The sequence below is a fragment of the Metopolophium dirhodum genome, chromosome 6 (genome assembly GCF_019925205.1).
Source record: "Metopolophium dirhodum isolate CAU chromosome 6, ASM1992520v1, whole genome shotgun sequence".
In the NCBI taxonomy this organism is placed as follows: domain Eukaryota; kingdom Metazoa; phylum Arthropoda; class Insecta; order Hemiptera; family Aphididae; genus Metopolophium; species Metopolophium dirhodum.
In genome coordinates, this window is record NC_083565.1 from 34,353,860 (window position 1) to 34,380,511 (window position 26,652).

Sequence of the window (26,652 nt, forward strand, 5' to 3'; positions counted from 1 at the left end):
GGATCCCCAAAATATTTTAGCTTTCAGCCCTCGGGTATGTCAAATTTCAACATAATTGTGAAACATTTAAATGACACCGACGCCAAATTCCACACATTCAAACCTCGTCAATTTCGTCCAGTCAGATTTGTTATCAGAAATTTACACTTCTCTACCACTGAAACTGATATTGTTTCTGCTCTATCTGAATTGGGACATTCTGTCATACGTGTTCAAAACATATTAGATAAAAACAAACGCCCCTTACCTCTATTTTTTATAGAAGTTTCCCAAGATACAAACAATGTGGATATCACTAAAATTTCGTCTTTACTTAATACCAAAGTTATTATAGAAAAACCACACAAAAAGAACCGCGGTCCTCCTCAGTGCCATAATTGCCAATCATACGGCCACACGCAAAACTATTGTCACCACGTCGCGCGCTGCGTTAAATGCGGAGCAAATCATCACACAAATGAATGTTCCAAAGATCGGAATAGTCCGGCTAAATGTGCCCTGTGCTCCGGTGACCACACCGCCAACTTCAGGGGTTGTCCTGTTCTCCAAAGTGTTCAAAAAAAAACTCAAGACTCCTCAATGTTTCTCCAGTCAAAGTTCCGGCGCTAAACCCTCATTCCAGACCAAAATCATACGCTGAAGCCACCCGGACTCAAGATTCTTTCACAGATAATTTTTCCGTCCTATTTTCTAACTTAATCAGTTATCACTAACCTCAATTCTTTAATCAGTCCTCTAATTACTCTCCTCTCTTCATTTCTTCACACATTAATCCCCAAAACTTCCCTATCTCCGTAGCTATTTCTGTAAAATGTTTTCCATACTAATAGCATTGTTATTTCTTTATCTGTCTAAATAGTATATACCTTTCTAACTTTAATTGCTTTCTTACCATGTATAATGTACAATATCTTATTATAATATGTATGATGTATAATTGTTGAGCTGTAATAGTATCCGACTAAAAGCTAATAAGAATAAAAAAAAAAAAAAAAAATATTTTAGCTGTAGTATTAGATATAGTAGATAATGATTTTTATAAATTAGCTACCAAAAACGGTGTTATAAATCGATTATACACCAGAAACCAGTTTTCAGTGTGTAAAGAAAATTTAATATCAATCACTGATGTACAAAGGGATGTACAAATTTCTTTAAGGGAAGCTTCTACATCAAATTCATTGATTGGTGGGCAAGGATATACAAGATGTAACTGTAAAACAAAGTGTACTACAAAAAAGTGTAAATGTAGAAATGTTGGCATTTTATGTAGCACACAATGTCATGACAGTTTGTCATGCTGTAATAAGTAATATTATAAGATAATCATAATTTAAATACCTAATAATTAAGATATTATGTTGTTTCTACTTTATAACATAAAATACATTCAACTATTAACTATATGTATAGTACTTTAATAATAATATATGTGCGAATACATACGTATTAATTTATAGAAATTTATATGCAAATAAAAACCGCAGAGACTGCCGGAGGGCAAGCGGTGGTGTGTGCATCCTTATAAATAACTCATTCCCCTAGGAGGAAATCCCTATCACTTCAAACATAGAAGCAATCGCAATTTCAATCACACTCGAAACAAAAACCACCCTCTGTAACATCTACATCCCAAATCAATTCCACTCCACTTTCAAGTACTAAATGAAATATACAACAGTGACCACCTTCCTATCTCGATTCAATTCATCTCCAACTCGACCCAAACGAGCCATTCCCCAACAAAATGGAATCTCAAAAACCCCGACTGGACTTTTTTTTCAAGCCTTCTTGAAATGAAAATCAATTCTACTCATTTTTCCGATGAAGATATAAATATCGATAAAACAGTCACTAAATTCACAGAGAACATCATAGAGGCAGCAGAACAAACAATCGGCTACTTAAACCCCTTCTCCAAAAAACTTCAAGTCCCGTGGTGGAACAATGAAATAAAAAAATATATATCACTGAAAAATAAAGCACTTAAAACATTCATCAAAACCAGATCATCGGATGACCATATAAAATTAAAAGAACTCAGAGCCAAAACAAGATTCTTAGTCAAATGCAATAAAACTAGAACATGGCGAAACTTCACTGCCAACAGGTTAGGTTGACCCCCACATAATGTGGAACAAAATTCGTTCATTGCAGGGACGGAAATTTCACAAAAATATTTATCTGACCACCAACTCATCTCTAAACACCGATTCAACTTCAATCGCCCACCTCTTAGGTCTACACTTCGAAAAAAACTCCAGTAATGAAATGTACAGCCACGACTTCTTACGGGAGAATGCAAACAAACCACCACCTCAACCCTCGTCAATATCACCACAAAACTCGCATCAGTCCTACTTAAACAACCCAATAACAATCGAAGAAATACTGAAAGCTCTTAAAAAATGTATTAGTAAGAGCACAGGTCCTGATAATATCCCATACATTTTTATTCAAAACTTCAACATCAATTCACTCCAAATACTACTAAAATTTACAACTTCATATGGAACCACAACGTTTTCCCACAAAGCTGGAGAAACAGCATTGTGATCCCCATAAGTGAGCCAGGAAAAAACCAATCCTCACCTGAAGGATACCTTCCATCTCTCTCCTAAATACATTATGTAAACTCTTAGAAAAAATAGTAAATCAACGTTTAATATGGTTCCTAGAACAGTCCTACTATTTCACTCCTGAACAATGTGGATTTCGGAAAAATAAAGGTACATACAACTGTCTATCAAAAATACACACAGAAATTCAAAACACATACTCCGAAAATCAATATTTAGGTATGATTAGTCTAGATTTGATGAAAGCCTACGATACAACATGGAAACCACACATTTTAACTAGTCTCTCTAAAGTACTTAGCCAAAATCAAATGTTTAATTTCATCATAAATTTCCTTAAAACAAGAACATTCCAAGTAAGAATCAACCAATCTCTTTCCAAAGTCTTCGAACAAGCTAACGGAATACCTCAAGGATCAACTATTTCAGTTACTCTTTTCTTGATAGCCATCAATAATATCACTCAAAACATATCTTATCCTATCAAATCTACCCTCTACGCGGATGACTTTAATATTTATTGCCGGAGCCAGAACTTAGCCACCGTTCAATGCCGCCTTCAAAAAGCCATCAACAACCTACAAAAATGGACTCAAATATCTGGCTTCACTTTTTCCCCTGAAAAATCAAAATGCATCGTATTTACACGTAAACGCTTTCAAAATCCAATTAAGATAAAATTGGGCGTTCATCTATTAATAAATTACAATACAATCAAGATACTTGGTATCACTTTCGACAAAAGATGCTCATGGACACACCACATCGATTTTTTGAAAACATCGACCTCTCCACGCCTCAATATTATAAAAATGTTATCCCATACCTCATGGGGTTCCAAATCTTATGTACTGTTGACAATTTACAAGTCTCTCATACTATCTAAACTCAACTACAGATCATTTATTTGGACAACAGCTAGTAAATCAATTACAAAAAAACTAGATACCATTCACAACGCCGGACTTAGTATATCAATCGGTGCCTATCGCTCAAGCCCAATACCCAGTATCTACAACTTAGCATGTACACCTCCACTAGACATAAGAAGACTGAAAATAACATTAAATCACGAATTAAAATTAGCAAGCACTCTTCCTTCACTAGACTTCAATCCAAAATTCAAAACTTTATCAATACTACTTCAGGAGAACAATCTAGTGATCTCCGATTTATTAACTATTTCACCTCCCCTAGCTCCCCAATGGATATATCTCAATGAAACTAACACCGAACTCTCCATATTAAAAAAAAAAGATACTTCATCTTCAATATATAAACAAGAATATTTCCACTTGATACAAAACATAAAATGCGAAAAAATGTACACGGATGCATCCAAAAACCAAATCGGGGTCGGAGCTGCAGTTGTCTGGAATAACATTAAATTTATGTACAAACTCCCTAAATCCTGCTCAGTCTTCACTTCCGAATCATTCGCAATAATCAAAGCCCTCGAGTTAATAACTGATCATCAGCTCCAAGACACCATCATCTTTACTGACTCCCTCAGCGCCATCAATAACATCAAAAATACTAATAACCCATCAGACATTGGCCTTTATATTCAAAACAAAATATACACGCTGCAAAAAATTAATAATTTCAAAATCAAACTTTTCTGGATTCCCAGACACTCCAACATCATTAAAAACGAGCGCGCTGACCTAGCTGCCAAAACTGCAATCACCTCTTCACTATCGTCCCCCCTCAAACATCATATCATACAGGGACATACAAGCACTGATAACTAATAAATGTCATCTACGATGGCATCAGAAATGGTTATCCTTCTCCACCAAGCTAAACCAAATCAAACACAACACAGACAACTGGACATTTCCAAAAAGACATTTATTGAGCGAGTATACTATTGTAGGTTATTATGTTGAAATTAACTGAAACTTGGATCTGAAACTTAATTATGAGCACATCTACGGTTTTATATTAGTTTAGACCGTTAAAGTACTTTAGTAACTGGTTGCAATTTACATTGTTTATCCTTTTCAATGTATCCTAAATACTAAATATTGTTAAAAATGTTTGAGCATTTTTAAATTTTCTTTGAATAATAAAATTACATTTTAAATCAAGGACTAGGACCGAACCTAAAAGAACCGGAAACAAAACCTTTTTTTTTTTATTTATTTATTAATACGGCTTCAACATTAAAGTCATTAGCCGGGAACAAAACATGTTTACAAGTTATTTACAATCATCATAATAATATAATAAAGGAAATACAGTATAGTACAAGTATATGGTGATAATGGTATATGTAACAATAATATATAACTATTTAGATTCTATTATATAGATTGGTTATTTTAAGGAATGTTATTAAATAGTTAAAATTGTCTATACTTAAAATATCTCTTAATGTTAGGCATGAAAAAATTTTTCTTTGTTCGGTTAGATTCTAAGAGGCATTCTAGGAGTAAGTGTATTATGGAAATCGGGGCGTTGTTGCAGAGTTCGCAGTTTGGTCTCGCCTCTCTTTTCATTAAGTGGACGAGTGTGATGTTTGTGTGTCCAATTTTTATCCGTGTTCCTATCACTTGTTGTCTTCTCGTACTTGAGGGAGGATTCGGGTTAGGTGACAAAAAAGGTTTTATTTGGTATAACTTGTTGTTCAGTTCCTGGTCCCAGAGTCGTTGGTGAATCTTTTTGCTACTTTTTAAGGCGTTTCGGGCAGTGTCCTTGAAAGATGAGATGTCTATTTTGGGGATATTGATGTTGGTGGCGGCTTCTTTAGTTGCTACATCAACTTTTTAATTTCCTGGTATGTTTTTGTGGGCAGGAATCCACATGAAGGTTACCGAACGGGGGCAAGGGAAGAGCTCTTTCTTGTATGTTTTTATTATTTAATTTGATGTCCCTTGGTTTTGTATAAAAAACCTTTATTTTAATAAATAAAGTACCGGAACTGAACAGGAATTTTTAAATTAAATAGGTTATTTTAGGTTCAAAAATAATATAATTTTATTTATCATCATTTAATGGTAAGTATTACTGTTTTGTTTATAAACTATGTATGATCATATGAATTTTCTGATATTTCTCATACTATTAATTAAACCCGCATTCCAGATAAGTGTTTAAAATTACTATACTTTTTGATACCTAAATTATTATATACAATTTTATTTTTGGAGAACCAGTATCGGAACCGATACCAATAAATTCAAAAGGTTCCAGTCCCTGATTATGATAGTCATTTAAAATTTAATGATACACAATTCACAATAAAAATAATAATATACCTATTACAAATTTTTCAACAATAATATTAAGAAGGATTTCCTTATTATATTACCGTTAAAAAAAGCCAGTTATATTATATGTATTAAACAATTATACATTAAATAATATTATTGGTGAAAAATAATGTGTTCTTATTTTATTATGAATTGTATATTATTAAATTTTATGTGGCAATCATATTATTATCATATAAATTTCCCAAATAAACAATATATTATTATGCTTAACAAAATATAAGAAAATATTATGCCTAATGAAAATATTGCAGAAAAGGGTCAATATAGGCAATTTTATATATGGTTCTACACAATTTTTTTCTGTGACCATCCATTTGTTTTTAAGCGGCAGTGTTCGGACTTATCTAGATGAATATCTAGATAATTATTTGGTCATCTTTTGTCTTATTTAGCTAAATAGTTACTTGGTATCTAAACGTTCATCTTAGATAATATTTTTACTAATCTAAATTAATTTATCTAGATACATTTATATTGATAAAAATCGCGAAATTGTACAAATGCATTTTTAAATATTTATACAGATTCTCAAACAAAGTCTATGGTTTATAAATAATATAAGTATTTTTATTTATATCGTTATTATTATTATGTTCCTAGTGCCCAACTAAAATATACCTAAATTTAAAACCATTTAAAAATAATTGTATCATTTTTTTTATCTTTATCTTTATCTAGATAAGTATGAGTTAAGTTATCTTCTATATATATCTAGATACATTTGAGTTGAAGGGTGGAAGGAAGTCGTTGGTATCTTATGTGACTCGTTTTTAGTTTATTGTCAGTAGGTACCTACCTAATTGATTCGCATGTTAAAGGTACCTAATATTATAATGATATTAATTATTATTTTTGCCTTTCTTAATCTTGGTCAGAGTCATAATTAGCCCAGGGCCCCTGAGGCCCCTGAAATTTGTCCAAGCTGGAGGACCACCTTTATACATTAAAAAAAAATTCTGAATATTATTTTTTATTTATATTACCTATATTTATGTTGAAAATAATAGATTTGAAATACGGAAAAAAAGTACAGATGGCGTTCATTACCTACCTTGTATAAATTATTATCTAATTATATACGTCATACGTTTTTCAAACGACGGTTAGCTATAAAAATTAGTTATCATATCTAATACCCATATGCAGTAATTGCTATTCTAACAATATTATTTCTAAGCCAGCCACTATCATGTAGGCTTCGCAGCTCTATACCTAATATATTTATGAAAATATTGTGATTTGTACGTCGTTACGTCGTCACCTCCCTACAATTCTTATAATTCTTTTTAGCTCCTAGATTTACTATTTAATAATTAATATTTTTATTATAATTTAATTTCTGTGTTAAAGAGGGCCTCTAGGGTCTCCAAGTTTCTATCTACGCCACCGATCTTGGTAACCAGTTGGCAATATTATATTATTTTGTAATTTTGTACATAGGTACCTTGGCCATGTACGTTGTGGAAAGCTAATATTTTGAAAATAATATGATGAGGAGACTCCTGCCATGACCACTCTGACCTATCTAGAGATCTGGAATTTTCCAGATGGGCCGATACTGACGGATATCATATGGGCTAGATCCACCACAATTAAATAAAAATATTCAAACATTAAATAATAAAATTTGTGTAATTATTAGTGCTCAATTGTCAAAATGTCGAATAATATTGATAATTGAATGATCCTTATTACAAATAAATCTTATTATAATCTGGAAGTGAAATGAAGGTGATGTGTATCAATTTAATACCATGATAATATATGAATTATACTGATAAACCAACATCAGAACATTAGATATTATGAAATATAGAATATCGATAATCATTGTCATGTATGGCATTTCCACTTCCTTGTACATACGACTGCATGAATTGTTCTTATCTGTCGCGTCAGTTTTAAATTCTAACTATAGAATTAAAACGTATATTCGTAAATCGTAACTATAGGTACTGGAGAACTGTACTTATATTATAGTGACACAGAAAATGAACATGAAACATATCGAAACCATATAAATCATGTAAAAACTGTAGCATTTGTTGTTACAATGCATTAATTAAATTAAATATAATCTTTACTCTAATGCTTATCCTACATTCTCCATTGTTTATCAGTATTAAATATTTCCAAAAAGTATTAAATTAAATATAAGTCCAGACCTATTTTTGATTTAGGTTAAATATTTTATTAAATATTTGAATAAAACTTAAATATAAAATCTGAAAAACCACTCTGTAATGTTTATATTATAATTTTTTTAGAATGACTAACAATAATATAAATAAGATACGTCATTTTTTATTAGGATGTTTCCTGATAATTGTTTTTAATTTATAGTAAAAATATCTATTGTTAATGAATAACAATAGATAATGCATAATAATATTATAATATAATATATTATTATACCTTATCATTATTCAATTTCATGAAATTAAATTATATGATATAATATTAGGGAAATAAAAAAATAAAGAAAAACTCATTTTGGCTGAACAATAATATAATAATGTTCATAATTATATCATTAATCAACAATAATAAAATAATGTTTTATAAATATTTTTTATTTGTTATTTTTTTTGTAGTCATATTTATATATATAAAACCGAAATCAAGCAAAAGAGGAAATTTTTGTTACGGTGTGGCTTCGAAACCTTTTATCCAATTGTCATGCAGTTTTTTTTAAATGAAAGAGGATATCACGGAGCAGGTTTTAGGCATAAATAAAGTCCGATAATGTTAGTCAATAATTAGTTATCTATACATATAAAATCCAAATACCACTGACTCACTGATCGCTGTATCGCAAAAACTACTAAACGTACGGACTTGAAATTTGGAATAGAGGTTCTTCTCATATTTTCACCGTGCAATAAGAAAGGATTTTCAAAAATGTTGCGTTTTAGTGGAGTAATTAACGATTATAATTATTCACTGCCAATACGTGATAAAATTTCTATCGTAAATTTCAAAATTCCTGTTTGAGCACCTACCGGGGGTGATCACTTCCCTTTTTAAATTAGCCTATGACACTCACAAAGAATGTGGCTTTCTATTGGTGAAAGAATTTTCGAAATCGGTTCAGTAGTTTCGGAGTTTATCCCGAACATACAAACAAACGCTATAATTTTATAGTATAGATAAAAATGAATATTTGTGTGTAGATTAGACCTCTGGGAAGAAGATAGGCTAATTTAAAAAGTGTTAAATTTGTTTTTTTTTTATTCATCGGATTTTAGTACGGTTGCGTTAGGCTTTTGTATTAATTGATCATATTAATCCTCCGAAGGTGGAATTAAGTAAAAATGACAAACTTTCTACAATTTTGATACAGCACGGGGTCCGCGATCTACCGCAGGTAGATTGCTCACCTGATAATATACTGCTGCGAATCAGAATTTTTATTCCGGGCAACAGAAAAGTTAAGATAAATTTTGAACACCATACACCATACACCGAATATTAAATAACGAATTGAACAAAGTTTGAGTCATATAGAATTGGTACATTTAACGGGCAACGAAGTTCCAGCGGGATCAGCTAGTATAATTATATAATTATATTTTTATATTATAGTGTAGATTCTATACTATTATATAATTAGGAGTTGTTAGTTACTGTTGTCGAGGGTAATCTCTGGAACTACTGGACCGATTTCGAAAATTCTTCAACCAATAGAAAGCCACATTCTTTGTGAGTGTCATAAGCTAATTGATCACCCCCGGTAGGGGGCCAAACAGGAATTTTGAGATTTACAATAAAAAATTTTCTTTATTCATGGTTGCTATGGGTTATAGGAGTTGAGAATTATATTATTTATTTGTTATTATTTTTTTTTGATTTGAATATTAAAATCTCAATCTCATTCGTTTCAATTAGTCGAAGTTATGATCAGACGAGTATATCCACTTGCGTGACGCCATCGCTACTGAAGGAGACGCAGTCAACATTGGTCGTTTGACCATTACCTCAGCTACACATGTTGGAATCCCAAGCATGACACGGGCTGTCGTTGCTGTGGTATATCCGTCAAAGACAGTCCGGTCGCGATCGAGGAGTGGTGGTGAAAGAAGTACACAAAACGATTTAGATATTTTAGTTTAAATGACGATACGCTGAGTACATGCGATGGGTGAACAGAGGTATGTTAAATTGTACGTGACGTGCGTCGGGTGTGATGGTCGTCGGTAACACGGTACAAAAAAAAAGAAACACGTAAGTGGTCGTGACGACGGTTACGATGCGTAAGCGAGGCGAGTGCCAGCGGCCGATACTCGTCCGTGCGACTTGTCTTCCCGTCCCGCCCTGTGCCTTTTAAGCAAGATTGGAGACGGGAGAGTCGACGGTGACGTTGCCCATGGTGGTGGTTGACATAGTGTAGACTGGGTCGTGACTGTGCCTGTTCGTTGTACTGGTCGCCGTTACGTACCGTGTCAAGCATGATGCATTCAATCGCGAATTGCAACGGGAGCAAGACTATAATCGAGATGAGCTGGCTGAAAGAGTCGAAAAAATTTTGCCGAAAAAAATACCCAAACACCATCCTTTTCTTTGTTTAACAGTCTCCGTTTTTTTCCGCCAGGCTCGCGCGATCGAATAAGGAAGAGCCAATGAAAAATTCCGTCGCCGCGGCCGCGTTATCAACTCTTTTCTTATCATTTCGACAATTTTTGAAATTTTCGGAAATCTAGCTTTTTGACGCCACTCCCATAGTTTTCGAGCCTTTTTCGCTCTTTTCCATACTGGACTCGCGTAGCTCGCGATCTCTTGAAGCCGCCGGTGAGCGGTTTATATTCGTGGGCACACCGTAGCGTTCGCAATGTCGATCGCAAAATACGCTCCCGTCCGGACTTTTTTTCCGATTTTTTACGTTTTCTCCAACCGTTTCGTCTTTTTGCACGCCGTTCGTGCCCGAATCGTGTAGTCGACGTCTTTTTAAAGCCGTCCATATGATCTTTTCCTTCGAAATCGGTCCGTTCGCCTCGCAATCGCGTTTATAAAATGACGCCGGCGACCGACCGTCTATAAGCGTATAAATACATGTATATACACGTATAAGAGTACTATTTTTGCCTCTGATTTAATAATTGTTAACGGAAAAAACTTTTCACACACCCCGTTAAATAGAGATATGGGAGATGCGCATATTACAATCGAATTATATACGATTACGTCGATGTTCATCGAATATATCTTTTTATGTCGCTCCGCAGACGCGCAGCTTAAGTGTTGATGTTTTGACCGAATTCTACAACACGAACTGTTGCTCGGTAGGTTAGGCGTAGGTTCCCGTATTAGGTCGCTAGGTAGGATCGTGTTCGATTCCGTCAGAATGCATTTCGGGAGGCAGCTGTCCGTGGTGTCGTATGGTTAAACATTGCCGTCCGATACCCGACTGTTTTTGCATTTTTTTTTACAAATTTTCTCTCTATTATTATTATTTTTATTATTATTATATACAACTTATACATTTAGTTTGTGAATGTACCTATTGATAAATTTTTTTTTTTAAATTATTCTACCATATTTCATTAATTGTATCTATTATACATAGATTTTTTTAAATTATTATTTAACGACAATAAAGCGTTTAATAATATTATGTTGGTTAATATTGTTAATATTACTTTATATTAATTTAATTTATATAATATGTACCTACTTAAATAGACTACCTTTTATTTAATGTCTTATAATAAATAGGTATAGGACATAGGTAGGTATTTATTAAAATTATTAGTAATTTTACCTTTATATAAATGGTGTGTTACTGTGTTATGGCTTATGCATAATATGCATTATGCCTTATTTATATAGAATAGTAATATATGAAGTAGGTAAGCATATTATAATATGCATATATATGAATTAATAGGAGTTAGTTAGTAAATGATTAATGTAGTTCAATATAGGTACACTAAGAGTACATAATATTAGTTTAAAAGTATATAATATTATAACTTATATATATACACTAGCTGGTCTCATTCACTTCTTTGCTATAAAAAAATGACAACTAAAATTGTAATTGTTCAAATCCTTTTGGATGTAACTCACAACAGTGAGTGTAATTCAGCCACCCTGGTAGGCAATCTGACTACGTCGGGTCGCAGACAATTAGCAACGGTATATCAAGTAGACAACCGATGAGAGGTTATAAGTGAAACACATTGGTAGGCAATATGCGACAATCCGATTTAATGCATTCCTGATTAACCAATATACAAATAAAATACTAATACTAATATGTCATAAATAATTTAACTAACCAATAATAATTATTATTATAGCTTTAAACCATTTATAAACAAACATTTCCACTGTAAATCTCAAAATCTCTGTTTGAGCAACTCCCTGTGTTGGACCTAGGGGTATCAAAAATAGTTTACTTCACTCTCTCAGGCCTATTGAAAATACATACAAAATTTCATTAAAATCGGTCAAGCCGTTTTGGAGGTGTTTGGTGACATACATTTTTAATATTGTGACATGATAGATTTTTATATATTAGAAGAGATATATATTGTAATAAATTAGTAATTACTAATTTCCATCTTTAGTGTGTATATAGTGTTCTAGAATTATATAATTATATGTAGATGAGAACATAGTTATTTATTTTTAGCATAATATAATGTACCAACAACCTACTTATAATAATAGGTAGTAGTAAATAACTTCAACAGAAATAATTATATTATGTAAAATGTATATAATATATAGAATGCATCAATAGGGAAGTTAGTAAGTGTAGGTGGTTTGATGTAGTGACATGTGCAAACCATAAGTGAATAATATAAAATATTGTAAAATTGTAACTATATTATACAACTCACCATTATGAGTGTACCTAGGTATGTAAAATAATAAGATGATTTACGCATAATTTTGATGAATTGTTTACTATGTACCTACCTAATATAAGACAATATAATATATATATTTAATATCATCAAGATTCATAATACTAATTACTATGATATATGTTACGTACCTACGTTTTAAGTAGTCATATATTAACTATGTACAGCGCGCCGCACGTCTCTAATAATATTTGACACTACAACTAATAATGCAATTAGTATAGTATAACATGCGGAGGTCGTTGCAAAAGCGTAGAGAAAACAATTAAACTATAGAAGGTGTCGTCACACGTATCTTTCCTGGAAAGCCAACACCCATACGCAGGATACGAGTCGACCAGCATACCAAATACGAGACCCGAGCTCTGTCTCATGACCGAGCTTAGCCACTACTACAACCACCCACTCCAAAGGACACAATCATATAATATATAGAAGCCCAGGACAAGAGCTCTTCAGACGGTTAGGGACATTCAGAGTCAGGTCGTAACACCACTCACAGTTTAAATTCTATCTTAAAGAGTCGTAACACCACTCTTTTACACCATATATTATAACATTGTATTTTTGTACTACGTTAAGAAACATTCATCATGCCTAGTACATCACGTATTTCATTTCTGCGTTGATGTATATATCGACGTCGGTTGGGACGTAACATATAATATGTATGTTACTTGCAAGCCCGGATTAAGGATCGATTTGGCTCCGGGACACCATACTCTCAGTGGGGGAGCCCCCTTTCAACTTTAACTTGAAAATAATTGTATCATTACATATTAACGACTTTATATTATTGTATAATTTTTACAATACAAAAAAAATACAGGGTGTATCTTATGTCACTGTACAATGGTGTTTTTTTTTAACAATTATGGATCGATGATATTATGGAATTTCATAAAAACAAAAAAGACGTGTTTCTTTATTTTTAACAGGCAATTTTTTTATAACAATTTTAAACACGCAGTTGTACCAATATGAAATCGACTTTTATTTTTCAAATAGTAACCACTATATTTTTTGATGGATTCTGGTAAAGTTTTTTTTCTGAACATTTTGACAGTCAAATGATCAATTTTTGTTGGCTAGGTTATTAACTATGGTCCTTTAAAGTGCATTTATACTTTTAACCAAAATACCTAATTTACAAGAGCTAAATAGTTTTATCTTATAACTACTTTTTATATACTTAAATAGTTAAATCGGTGGGCGTAGCCCGTTTCACCCAAAAATGACCGTACCCGTTTCGCCCGGGTACCCGTTTTGCCCAAATTTTGTTTTTATATGATTCCCGTTTCGCCCAGAGTAGTTTAGACCAATTTAAAATTAAGTTGGCAATAGTTCAGTAAAATATTATATTGTAGGAAACGTTATAAAACCTATATAGTAATAATCCAGTCGTTATCGAATTGAAATCGATCAAAATCTATAAAGCGAATTTATCGAAGTGCTGCATCATCACCGCAGCTTATCTTATCTAATTTAAAAAGGTACCTAACCATAAAACAAATTACATACTTAAAACTTATAAAAGTAATGAACAAAAATGATTACCAGCGTAGTGCGTATATGCAACGTCAAGGCGTAAATATATCACGAATTTTACTAAAACGGCTGTGTTTTTAAAAAGTAAAAGAGACAAAGATATGGTAATGTTTAATAATTATAAATACAATTTCGGTTCAAATAACGTAAATACATGTGAGGTTCGTTGGCGTTGTGTAAAACGTTCGTGTTCTGCCACGTTATATACTTTTGGTTCTAAAGTTGTAAATGAAGAAAATATTTTATTATCTGATCAAGATCGCCACACTCATATACCATGCAATGATTTAGATATAAACCGGCAAATGCTGAGTACAACTTGTAAACGAAAAGCTTCGGAAGAACTTTTTATACAACCAAAAAAAATTATTTTAAAAGAATTAGCACAGAACTCTCAACTTGCTGATGGCCTAACATCAAATGATTTTAATACAATTAGAAAAGTAATATATATAAGTAGACGTAAAGTTCTTCCTGTGTTGCCAAGTAATATAATTGAAGCACACATGGCTTTAAATACATCTGAAACTGTAACCTAAAAAAATGAACCATTTGTTTTAATACATAATCAAGAAAAAATTATTATTATTTTTTCTTGTACGACCAATTTAATATTTTTAAATACGGTAGACACTATTTATATGGATGGAACTTTTCAATATTGTGCGCGAATTTTTACGCAAATGTTTACCATTCATGGTTTTCAAAATGGACATTATATACCATTACTTTTTTGTCTACTTCCCGATAAAAAGTATGAAACATACTTATACACGCTTAACGCAATTATTGATAAATGTAAAGAAATTAATTTAAATTTTTCACCTAAACATATAACTATTGACTTTGAACTGGCAATACACTCAGCTGTTAATGAAATATAGCCATTGTCAAAGAGGGTTGGATGTCGTTTTCATCAAACACAGGCGTGGTATAGAAATATTCAGCAGTATGGTTTAGCAACAGAATATAAAATAAATTCGGACATTGGCAAATGGATTAAATACACTTTTGGTTTATTATATTTGGACCCCGAAGAAGTATCTGCTTGTTTTATGGAAGATTTGATGCCAGAATGCCCAACTGATGATAGAGTCACCAAATATTGTGATTATTTAGTAAACAATTATATTTCTGAGAATAGTACATTTCCTCCTTGTTTATGGGCATGTAATTCAGCGAGTATTCTGCTTACGACGAATGCGTGCGAGTTGTTTCATTCGTTCTTCAATGACCATTTTTATTCTAATTCTCCATCTATATTAAGTTGGTTAAATGTTGTGAAAAACTTCGTTCAAACTAATACGTATATAAAAATCAATAGCGTTAAAATACCAAAGACATCAAAAGATGCGAATATAATTAAAAGGAAAGTTCACAATCAGAAACAAATAACGAGGTACCGATCAATTGAAATTACTCGTTATGAATTCATAAAAAAACATGTGTAATAATTTTAAAAATAAACTGTAGGTGGTATTAATAAATATATTTTGAAAAATGTCAGATTGCCTACGTTTGTGGCTTAGTCGCAAGTCACCTAGGTATCGAACTACAACGGTGATGACTGATAGCTAGACAATCAAGCAAGCTCCAGACAGTTTAGTAATGAATTTACAACGGTCTTGACAGATGGCAAGACGCTTAAACTCAAAATTCAAACATTCCCACCATCGAAAGAGTCAATAAAAAACCCCAAGTTATCACAAGTCCTTATCACCGTCGTAAAAATGAACACCTTCATAAACTTTTGAGTTTGTGGTTTTAAGTTTTTAACCAACCATCATAGTCAGGTGCGACTTATATAAGTGACTAGACCTCCAAAATTTGTGTTCACACTCAGCGATACTCATAAGTCCACTAGAAACAATATTTTCTATTCTGCACTTACCTATGCAACTAACGGGGTCCGCAATCCACCGCAGGTGGATTGCATACCTGGTAATATAGACAACGCATATTGTCCGCGATCCGACGCAGTCGGATTGCTTACCTATGTGATTTTATGATTGATAGCTAAACAATCGAATACACCTATGGAATCTACACTTTTTAACAAACAAAAGCACCATATAAACGATGGCAGTATCCAGGTATCCAATACGTCGTTTGTGGCTTTCGCAGTTGATTATTAACCTTACACCGGTGATGAATGTTAGCTAGACACTTAGCAACAATAGTGATGGATTGCTAGACGCTAAAACTGTTTTACGTTCTGCCAAATTGCAGGCCTCATCCAATCCACACCACTTATCCTTAGCACAAATCTTCATGAAACTTTCATCTTTTAACCGATAGAAACTATATTCTCCAATATTCACTTACCTACGCTACTAACGGGGTCCGCAATCCACCGCTGGTGGATTGCATACCTGGTGATATACGCTTCGCATATTGTCCGCGATCCGACGGAGTCGGATTGCTTACCTATGTGATTTGATGACTGATAACTAAAAAATCTAATACACCTAATAAATTTCACTAATAAATCGATCGAGTTACGGGGAAGGTTTTAAAAAAGTAAATAAAAATTATTACTTGAATATTTTAGGGTGTATACAACTTGATTTTTTAACTCATATAGGCTGTAGATGGGTTAAGGGTAGCTCACACATGATTCTTTTTAGCATACGAGAAAATACATTTTTTTTTTGTCAAATTAAATGATTGCAATTCGTGACATATTATAGTAATATTATAATTAAAAGAAATATAGTTTATACATTTTATACAAAAATATTTATTAAAAATACAAATTTTTGGCCTGGACAACGTAGTCGGGTGGGACAGCTAGTTTGAATATAATTTATAACTAATAGATAGCCAGATAGGTGTGTATTATAGAAATTATAATAATGTTCATTTATAAACACAGAATTGAAAAATAATATTTTTGCTATTGAAATCTAAATCTACTATAAAAAAGCATTCAAACAATATTTAGAATACTTTTTTTTTAAGTATTAGGAATATGTATTTGAAATACTTTTAAAAAGTATTTTACCCAAGTCTGGTAGATAAGTACCTACACATAGGTGGATATTTCGTTGAATTTTTCGGGAGCTAGAAAAATCCAATTTAAAGTTACATGTATAAATAATAATAACACTTTGAATAGTTTTAATTTGGGGGTTGGCTATTGAAATTGCTCTTATATGATTCCCGTGTATTAATGTCAGGGTGGAGTGGAATGCGCTGACCATTAGCTTAAAGGTCTATGGTATTCCCTCTCACCGGCCGCACTGCCATTGGTTGGCACCACCGCCCGTTCTGCCACGACGCCGAACCGGCGTCGCGGCAGCTCGTGGCTACGCTCGACGCTCTCTCCGTTTCCAACTCACTTCGAGGAACAACGCTCTGCACGACTCAACACTTTTTCCGCCATCTTGCTATTGCCGATCGAGTCACGTGTCACGTGCGTCTCCGCAATCGACGGCTTCGAAGCCCCGGCAACGAGACGCATCACAACTGTTTACAACGTAAGCACACCTTGCGGTCATCGTTTAAGTTTGACATAACTTTGTCTACCGACAGTAAAGTTAAAACTAAACCGACCTACACCAACCACGTGTGACCGACGTCCGCACGATTACTAGTATGTACATTTGAATCACTTAAGAAAAATTGTGTTAAACTATCTCTCAGAGTTATTATTTATCCACGTTCACAAAAATTATTTATGTTGGCTAACTCTGACACCTTGTCGGATCGCGCCACAATATCATAGGATCCAAGATCTCTAATCTTCATAGGTTTATCTTTTTTGTCATGGAGTTTGCATAACAATTAATTATATTATTTCATGAAATAATATTACCAAAATTGAATATAGATCGACAACAAAATAAAAACATATGTTTATCAGGAACCAGAAATTTAGTACTATCGCTATATATTTGCAGTGTATTGTTTATAAACAATCAGTTTATAGTTTCATACTTGAATACTTGAATTATTATTCTCCGATACTCAATAGTTACTAGTTTCATTTTCCATATTATAATAATGTATACATTTATTATTAATAAATAAATATTGGATATTTCAGTATTTGGCATTTCGATGTTCAGTTATTTAATTATTTGATACTCTGCAAGACTTCAAAATTACGAATGACTATTAATTTATTATTTGATTTTCAATTTGGGTACCTGGAAGCAGGATCTTGAATTTTTTTATGAAGATTATAGTTTAATAACTGCTATTGAATGCACTTCAAAAAAGAAGCTTTCTCTTGAAAAATACTAAATAATAATTATATTTAGAATTAGATAATTGTAGTTATCATTGACAATAGAATATATACATTCTAGAACCAATTGTATTTATTTTAAATAAATATTTGTTTAAAAAGGATTTAGTTGTTTTATTTTTCCCAAACAATCTTAATGTTATTTTGTTAGGTAACATTTCAAATATATTTTAATATACAATGTACGTAGTTAACGAATATATTATTTTTAATTTTTCAGGTTTAAAATCTCGAAATAATGTCCAAGCGAGTAACAAACGATCGCCCTGATTATTCTGATCCTACTGATAGTAGAGATTTTGATAAAGTGAAGAAAAAAAACTATAATGGTTGGTAGAGATTATCAAGCAAAAATTCCTGATGGATTGTCCAAGTATGGAGATGACCCCCCATACCTAAATGTTGACAAACTTCTCTGGGACCCTCATAATACAACCGATACAGTTATTACTGACTATCTTCATCATATTCGTCAAATTTCCCACGGTATAAATATATTACCCAAAGGTAAGTTTGTACGAGATGATGAGAACGCTTTATTTTTACTTTTTCAATGTGGATTTAATACTGAAGAAGCATTACGTCGAGTTTCATTAAATGATGAAACGTTTGGTCAAAGAGTCACGAAGGAGTGGTCAGAAGAAGAATGCAAAAATTTTGAAAATGGTATTCGTTGTTTTAACAAAAACTTCCGTCTGATTCAACAGCGCAGAGTGACTACTAGATCAGTTGGTGAACTTGTTCATTTTTATTATTTATGGAAGAAAACAGAAAGGCATGATGTGTTTGCTAATAAAAAACGACTGGAAAAGAAAAAATATGCTCTTCAACCAGGTATTACATTTTATGAAGGTGGAGAAAACTCTGTACTTAATCAAAAGACAAATCAAGATGGGAATTGTTTAATTTACTCTGATCAAAAACGGTTACAACGGATGGCAACATCAGGTGTACATGTCACTCAAGTGGATAAAAAAAGGGTTTTTTAAATTATTATTTACTTAACAAATTATTAATATGTTAACTTTGCTTAATTTTAATACATTTAAGTATAAATCCTCTAACCATTAACTGTAATTTTAATTATTTACTAAGGTCTTTAATATCTGAATGTACTACATTTCTATCAAGTACTCTTAGTATAATAATTTCTAAATTATTATGTAATATTTAAAGTTAACATGTCAACATTTTACTTGGAATAGGGTTTTTAAATATTAAAAATAATTGTAAAATTGAACCAGTGAAGTACCTAATTTACTTTATATTTAATTAATATTGGTTTTAAAAAATATACTTACATTTAATAGTGTCTTAAAATTATTATTTTTATGTGTTATTCTTTCATCTTAAAATAGTTGTCTTGTTAGTGGAGTGTTTTACAGTTCTGAACATTATGATTATTATGTTTAGACTTAAAATATAATTTTTGTACAAATAGATTTTAGGAAAAATATTTTATTCTTTTATTAATACTAGATAAATTATTAATTGCTTAGCAGTAAAAGTGTAGTTTGCAGGTAGTATAATTAAAATAATAAAATATACTACTTACATAATAATTAGTACATAGGGAACAGTCATCCCTATAATATATGTTGTCTTTTTTTTTATTGCTCAAATACAACATAAAATCAACAAATATAATTTTATTAAATTTATGTTGAGGAACCTATCTATATACTCGATTATAAAACGTCCAACTAGGGATATATTCACTATATAGTTATACAGGGTTTTTCAAAATGATTCATCTGTTTTCAAATGCTTTTTTTTTTTAGTTTTTAGGTTTAAAGTACATAATTAATTTATTATTATTATTCATTCAGTGGCGTGTACATAATTTTTGTATGAGGGGATTAGAAAGAAAATATTAACCTTATTAAAAAAAAAAATAAAAAAAAATAAATAAATAAATAAAATAAAATAAATAACATATTATATATTTAATACATTTTATTAACAAAACCACAAACAATTGTGACGAAATAAAAATTTACAAAAATCTTAGCATTTTTTTTTATGCTCCCTTGTAACGCCCTAACACTAATAACACTATTTTATACAATGTTAAAAAGGACCATGACAACCACATCTCCTTGTATACGCTCCTGGGTTCATTAAATATATCAAATTTATAATATTTAAATTTTATTTACCAGTACCTACTCTTTCACTTGGTCACACTAACAACATATATAGTAGGAACACAGCATAGATTAAAATATTACTTACTTACTTATTGAAAGTTGTAATTTCTTGGCCAATAAATATTATTATATGTAATATATTCTGTTGTAAGAACACAAATGCATTCCTTATGCATCATATCCGTTGTAATACCACTAATTATGTAGCTCATCTGTGGTTGATGATGGTAAAAAGAAATACCTAGGTAGTCCCACATTATGGTGTAAGATATAACAGGTGAGTCCTATAGAAAGCCAGGTTCAAAGCAAGATTAATTTTGAATAATCCTGTTTTTACAATTTTTTTTTTTATCTTAGCAGATAATATTATAATAACATAAAAACACATTTCATGATTTTATTAAAAATAATTTATTTATACAACTATAAATTGTTATGCAATGGTGAGAGTTGTGATCTTTCATGACGATATTTTTGAAATAAATTTATTTTCACAAATCATAAAACTCATGTTAATCATATATTATGTATATAACTTATACCTATGTACTTATACTGGGATGATGTTTTAAAATATATTTTATTAGATTTCATTAGTACAATACTATATACGAGACACGACTACGTGAGTAGGTATAACCCACCAGCTGTATAATATATTCTTTTTCGTCTTATTTTATTAGCTTTATTTTATTGCTTATATTAGCTACCTATTAATAGTAGCTGCTATCTGGTATATACGGTATGTCGCGGGATACCCGTACAAGTTCTATTATATTTTATAACGTTGTATTCATAAAAAATTTTTAAATATTATATTAGTTGTTGGGCGTGAAGATTATCTTCTGCAAATTCAAATTGCATAACAATTCGTTAAATTGATTATGATGATTATGTGCATGATTACACATGGTCTTAGAAAAAAGTAAAAATACAGAAGTTTTAATTCCATAAATGATGAACGTAAGTTGACTTTGAGTGTGACTAAAAGGATGAGTACCTATATATTTACAACTTACTTATAAGTAACCTAACCCATAGACTATATTGACTTGTACATAGCCTGTCTATAAAAATTGTAAAAAGTCTTGGTGTATAAAAGTTCTAATAATAAAAGTGGTATAAGTCTGAGTATAAAAATATTAATAAATAAATAATATTATATAAAAGTAGTATTAGATATATTATTTACAAGTCATAATATTGTTTAAAAATTAAATATATAATAAAAGTAATGTAAATAAATTATTTACAAGTCAACTAAACAAGTAACTTGCAACTATCAAACATTCATTACCGATCCTAATAAAAATATAAAGATTATTATAAAAATGATTACATATAAACATGAGCACTCGAATGAAATACAAATAATAGGTGTACCAATGGTTGAGCTCAAACTTGTTTTCTGTAATAACCGATTTGGTATGTTTAATGTATAATACCTACCTTATATTATATTCCATTGATACCCATTTACATGTAGAATCACAAATACATAATATGTATTAATAAAACAACATTCACAAACATGAATATATAATGAAATTAATATATGCATGAAATCCCAGGTATTGGGGTGTTTTCCAATTTGTGTTAGCTGTGTGGCGTGAAATGATTCAACATAATTGTTGGTACAAATCTCTGACCTAAAACTGTATGTTTCTTACTGTTCTGTATGTAGCCAAATAAAAATGGTTGTAAGCGCTCTCGAGTATATCTCGAGCGCTCTCTCTCTACTGGCTGTTGGCCGTTGACATATTATACAATTAAGCTCATAAAATCTAATAAATCGAGAACAATTAAAAAACCAATTAGATATGCATGTACAGCGTTTACAGCTGAACCAATTAATAATAATGAGGTAATTATGTATGCAGATAAATGGAAACAGGCCATGAGTAAGGAAATAGACTCGTTACTTAAAAACAACACTTGGACTTTGGTATCAAATTTGGTGGGAGCAAATATTATAAACAATTCGTGAGTTTATAAAATAAAACATAATAACGATCACTTTAAAGCTCGGTTAGTAATTAACGGATCAAGAAAAAATATGGTACCTATTCTTCTTCGTATCGTGTCCGATTTGCACTTTTAACCACAAGTCCTGGTTTGGAATATATAACGCGACGACTATATTCATTCCCGGTATTTTTGGGCGATGACTTGAACAAATAACACGTCAATGTTTTGTGTAATCACTTTAATTGCTGGTGAGCCGGTGAGGGTGGCCCTGAAAGGGCCATTTCGAGTTTGAACGCCTGGGCATTCTAGCACCGGTGTTGGTAAGATTATAGTCGGGGACACGAAAAGTGGCGTGTGACCTCGACTGTACCCCAACCCACACCCGGCCTGCGGTCGGTGGTTCTCAACATGCGGCGCATGCGGCGTATTTCGCGCGCGCAGCGTAACATTTTGTGCATTGTACACATCATAAAAAAAATAAGGTTACTTTTTTTATTCTATGGCTTTCAGGTTGTTTGTTGCATAGACCTGTTATATAGGTCTATGGTTTGTTGCAGCTGTTATTTTCCCTTGCATTGTGTGGGGAAAGAGGGGTTGTTTTTATACTAAATGTACAATGAAATACTATAGCATGTACCTTTAGTAGCTCGCAAGTGGTTGACGAGTAGGTACATTCGTGTGTTAACTGTTCAGTGTTGTATTGCCTGTGCGTTTTAGTAATTTATTTACTGTGCTGTTATTTTGTAATTTTTTAAAATGTCTTTTAATGATAAAGATATTCATAGTCAATCTAAAAAAATTATACATAGCGTGTATATATTTTTAAAAAATTTATCTAAAAAACCGGATTTAACGCCAGACTTTTTTAAATGTGCTCAAGACCTTACATCCCAGGCATGTGGAATTTCACTTCGCACCGTAAGCCGCATTTGCTCCGAAGCAAAAAAATCAGAAAACACGCAAGATGAACAACGAGTTGTTCCATTTTTTAAATCTCCGCGTAAAACATATAAACGCGCGAAAATTCAAACCGAGTTGGACGATTTTGATGGAGATATAGTCAGAAGAATTATTCACGACTTTTAGTACGATTTTGTTGTTTTGGTTTTTATTATTATAGATAATATGTAAATATTTTTAAAAAAGCGCGGCAATTAGTATTGTCCGTTTAAGAACCCATTAGACGATTTAACCGCTTGGATCGCGTCGGTCACACGCCACTTTCCGTGTCCCCGACTATAGTTCGTGATATTATGCAGAGAACGTGCAGTCTCTTACCATATCCCCCAATATGGTATTGATTACCTATACGGAAACATTTTTGCTAGTTGTAGTACGGTATGAATCAATCAGAAAAATGATGGCCGATTTCGAAATTCTTGGTTAAAATTAATGGGTTACGTGAAGATGTCGTAACATTAAATTTTTTGGATTCACGGTAAAAGTTTGGACTTGCAAATTCTAAAATTATACTTGCAAATCCTTGCATATAACTATATATAAGTTTTAAACTTTATTAATAATTTTTAATTTTTTAATTTTTTAAATTCTTATATTCAACTAAAAAGTTATCAAAACACTATTTTGTACACAAATTTATATTCCTGTTACGTCCATTAATATATGATAAAAAAAACTATGATCTTCATAGGAATATAGTAAGATATATGAGCAGTTAAACTAAGATTTTGCAAAACCATGTCGCTGTTACCTCACCTGCCCTTAAATTTTTTTTTTTTTGAATAATTTCGATATAAATTCTAATTTATATTTGGTATACAAGAGAATACTTATACTTTTAAAGGATTACGGACAAAAATTATCTTTTTGGACATCTTTAATCTGGAAAAACAACTATTTTCATGCATTATTATTTTTTTTACATAAGTTTAGATCAGTGGTTCTCAACCAGTGTGCCCCGGCACAATACTGAGCCCCAAGATCGACTAAGTGTGAGAAATGTCTGTTATTTGGGATTATGCTATTGAAAATACCAATTTTTATAAAACTATGGCGATTAAATGTCAATTAATTGTGCAGATAAGACCGCGATGCATATGTAAGCACATAGCAATGAGTGATGATGACTAATTTTCTCGCATGACGGCCGTCATTAGGGGGGGGGGGGTGAGCAGGGCCCAGACCCTGGGCTGCACGCTTTTTGCTTACATTTGGATGCATGGCGTTTAAAAAATTTGATAAAATTGATTTAAAATTTGGACCTTGAAAATCCTAAGAACGGCCCATGGTTGCTTCGCATGGTTGCCAAATTTATTGTTGTTGTTGTCAAGTGCATGAGTGTGTCGCGAAAATTTGTAATGTATAATAGTGTGCCATGAACCAAAAAAGGTTGAGAACCACTGGTTTAGATTATAGGTATGTTTATTTACTTGTAGGTACTTCAGTGGACTTCTGAGTGGACTTAGCCCCTCTGGAAATTTCAGTAGCTGACCCCCAAATTAAAACTGTTCAAAATGTTACTATTATTTATTACATGTAACTTTAAATTGGATTTTTCTATCTCCCCAAAAAATTCAACGAAATGTCCACCTATGTGTAGGTATCTATCTACCAGACTTGGGTAAAATACTTTTTAAAAGTATTTCAATTACATATTCCGAATACTTAAAAAAAAGTATTCAGAATACTCTATGATAATAATATTCCTAAGTATTTTGAATACTTCACAAAAAATATTCCAAATATTTTTTGAATGCTTTTTTTTAGTAGATTTGAAAAAAAGTGTTCTCAATTTCTTGATTCTTCAAGTATTTTATGTATTGCTTTTTCCAATGCCCGGGTAAATTACATAAATAACAATTCCCTGGTTTTCAGGTAGCTTTATTTTTATTCCCAGTTTCCCCATTCTTCTTTGGATTATTTGCCGTTAGCGCTATTGACTTTTGATTATAAATTACTTCTTTGTTGTACCCTTGATTCTTCAATTAATTATCTACTCATAACATTATTAATTATTTTATCACTTACTGGGATAGAGTCCCAAACACTGTAAAAATGATAATACGTATATGATTATACGATTATAATTCGTTAATATTTTCACCATAACCATATAGTTTTGTAATATTTCACGAAATTCTCTAAACATTGGGCTATAACTTTTTTGTTTCAACCAAAAAACATTTAAAATTTACTATTTTAGATAACGAATTTTATGTCGATTTCAAAAATATCACTTGACATTATTACACATGTTATTACCGGCATAGTTATAATTGTATGCAAACAATTTGGCAAAAGCGTTTCTTATTGTTATTTATACCATTCAAACGGTTCAAAATACATTAAAATTATTGTAGTATGTAAATTAATATAATATTATTATATGTAATATTCAACCAAAAAATCTTCAACGTTGTAGACAGATTTTTCGTAAGGAGATAGCAAGTTTAATAAAAGATAAATTTCAAGTAAGTAATTTTCAAGCTGTTATTTTACATTTGGACAGCAAGCTACTTCCTCATTTGGTTGGAAAAGATATTATTGATAGGCTAGTCATAGTAATTTCGAGTGGTGATATAGAAAAAATTCTAATTATTTCTGTTTTACAAACAGCAAAAGCAAATGAACAAGCAGATGTCATTAATTAGAAAATTTTAATTGAATGGAATATACAAAATTCAGTTAAAGCTCTGTCATTTAATACAACTGCAGTTAATAGTGGTCGATTGGGTGGTAAGTGTATATTATTAGAAAGACTTTTAGGAAAAAAATTATTGAATTTGCCGTGCAGACATCATATTTATGTGATCATTTTAAGAATTGGTTTTGAGGAAAAATTAAATAAACCATCAGCGAAAGACGTTTCTATTTTCAAAAGATTCCAGGTCTCGTGGAATAAAATAAACAAGGTTGATTTTTCTCCAGGTATTCGGGTAAATAAACTAAAGAAATAATTAACCCACGTTTAACAAGAATCTTAGAATTTGTTAAGGAACATTTGAAAATTGTACAACTTCAAAACGATTATAAGGAGTTACT

The 26,652-nt window shown here is 31.6% G+C and overlaps 1 protein-coding gene and 1 pseudogene across 1 annotated transcript; both read left to right on the forward strand.

The window, feature by feature from the left end:
* The first annotated feature begins 2,130 nt into the window (after positions 1-2,130).
* Positions 2,131-14,819, forward strand: LOC132947738 (uncharacterized). The gene is made up of 3 exons (XM_061017988.1): positions 2,131-2,416; positions 2,679-4,136; positions 14,503-14,819. The coding sequence occupies exons 1-3, from the start codon at positions 2,131-2,133 to the stop codon at positions 14,817-14,819; spliced, it is 2,061 nt and encodes a 686-aa protein (XP_060873971.1).
* Positions 14,820-18,770: 3,951 nt separating this feature from the next.
* On the forward strand, positions 18,771-19,521 carry LOC132947739 (mesoderm induction early response protein 1-like; annotated as a pseudogene).
* Positions 19,522-26,652: the final 7,131 nt, after the last annotated feature.

Excerpts from the sequence above, each read along its gene's own strand:
- LOC132947738 (XM_061017988.1), top strand. The coding sequence starts at position 2,131 with ATGTGGAACAAAATTCGTTCATTGCAGGGACGGAAATTTCACAAAAAT. Across the intron at positions 2,417-2,678 it reads AGCTCTTAAAAAATGTATTA|AACAGTCCTACTATTTCACT; the intron begins GTAAGAGCACAG and ends TATGGTTCCTAG. Across the intron at positions 4,137-14,502 it reads TAATAACCCATCAGACATTG|TTGTAAATGAAGAAAATATT; the intron begins GCCTTTATATTC and ends TTGGTTCTAAAG.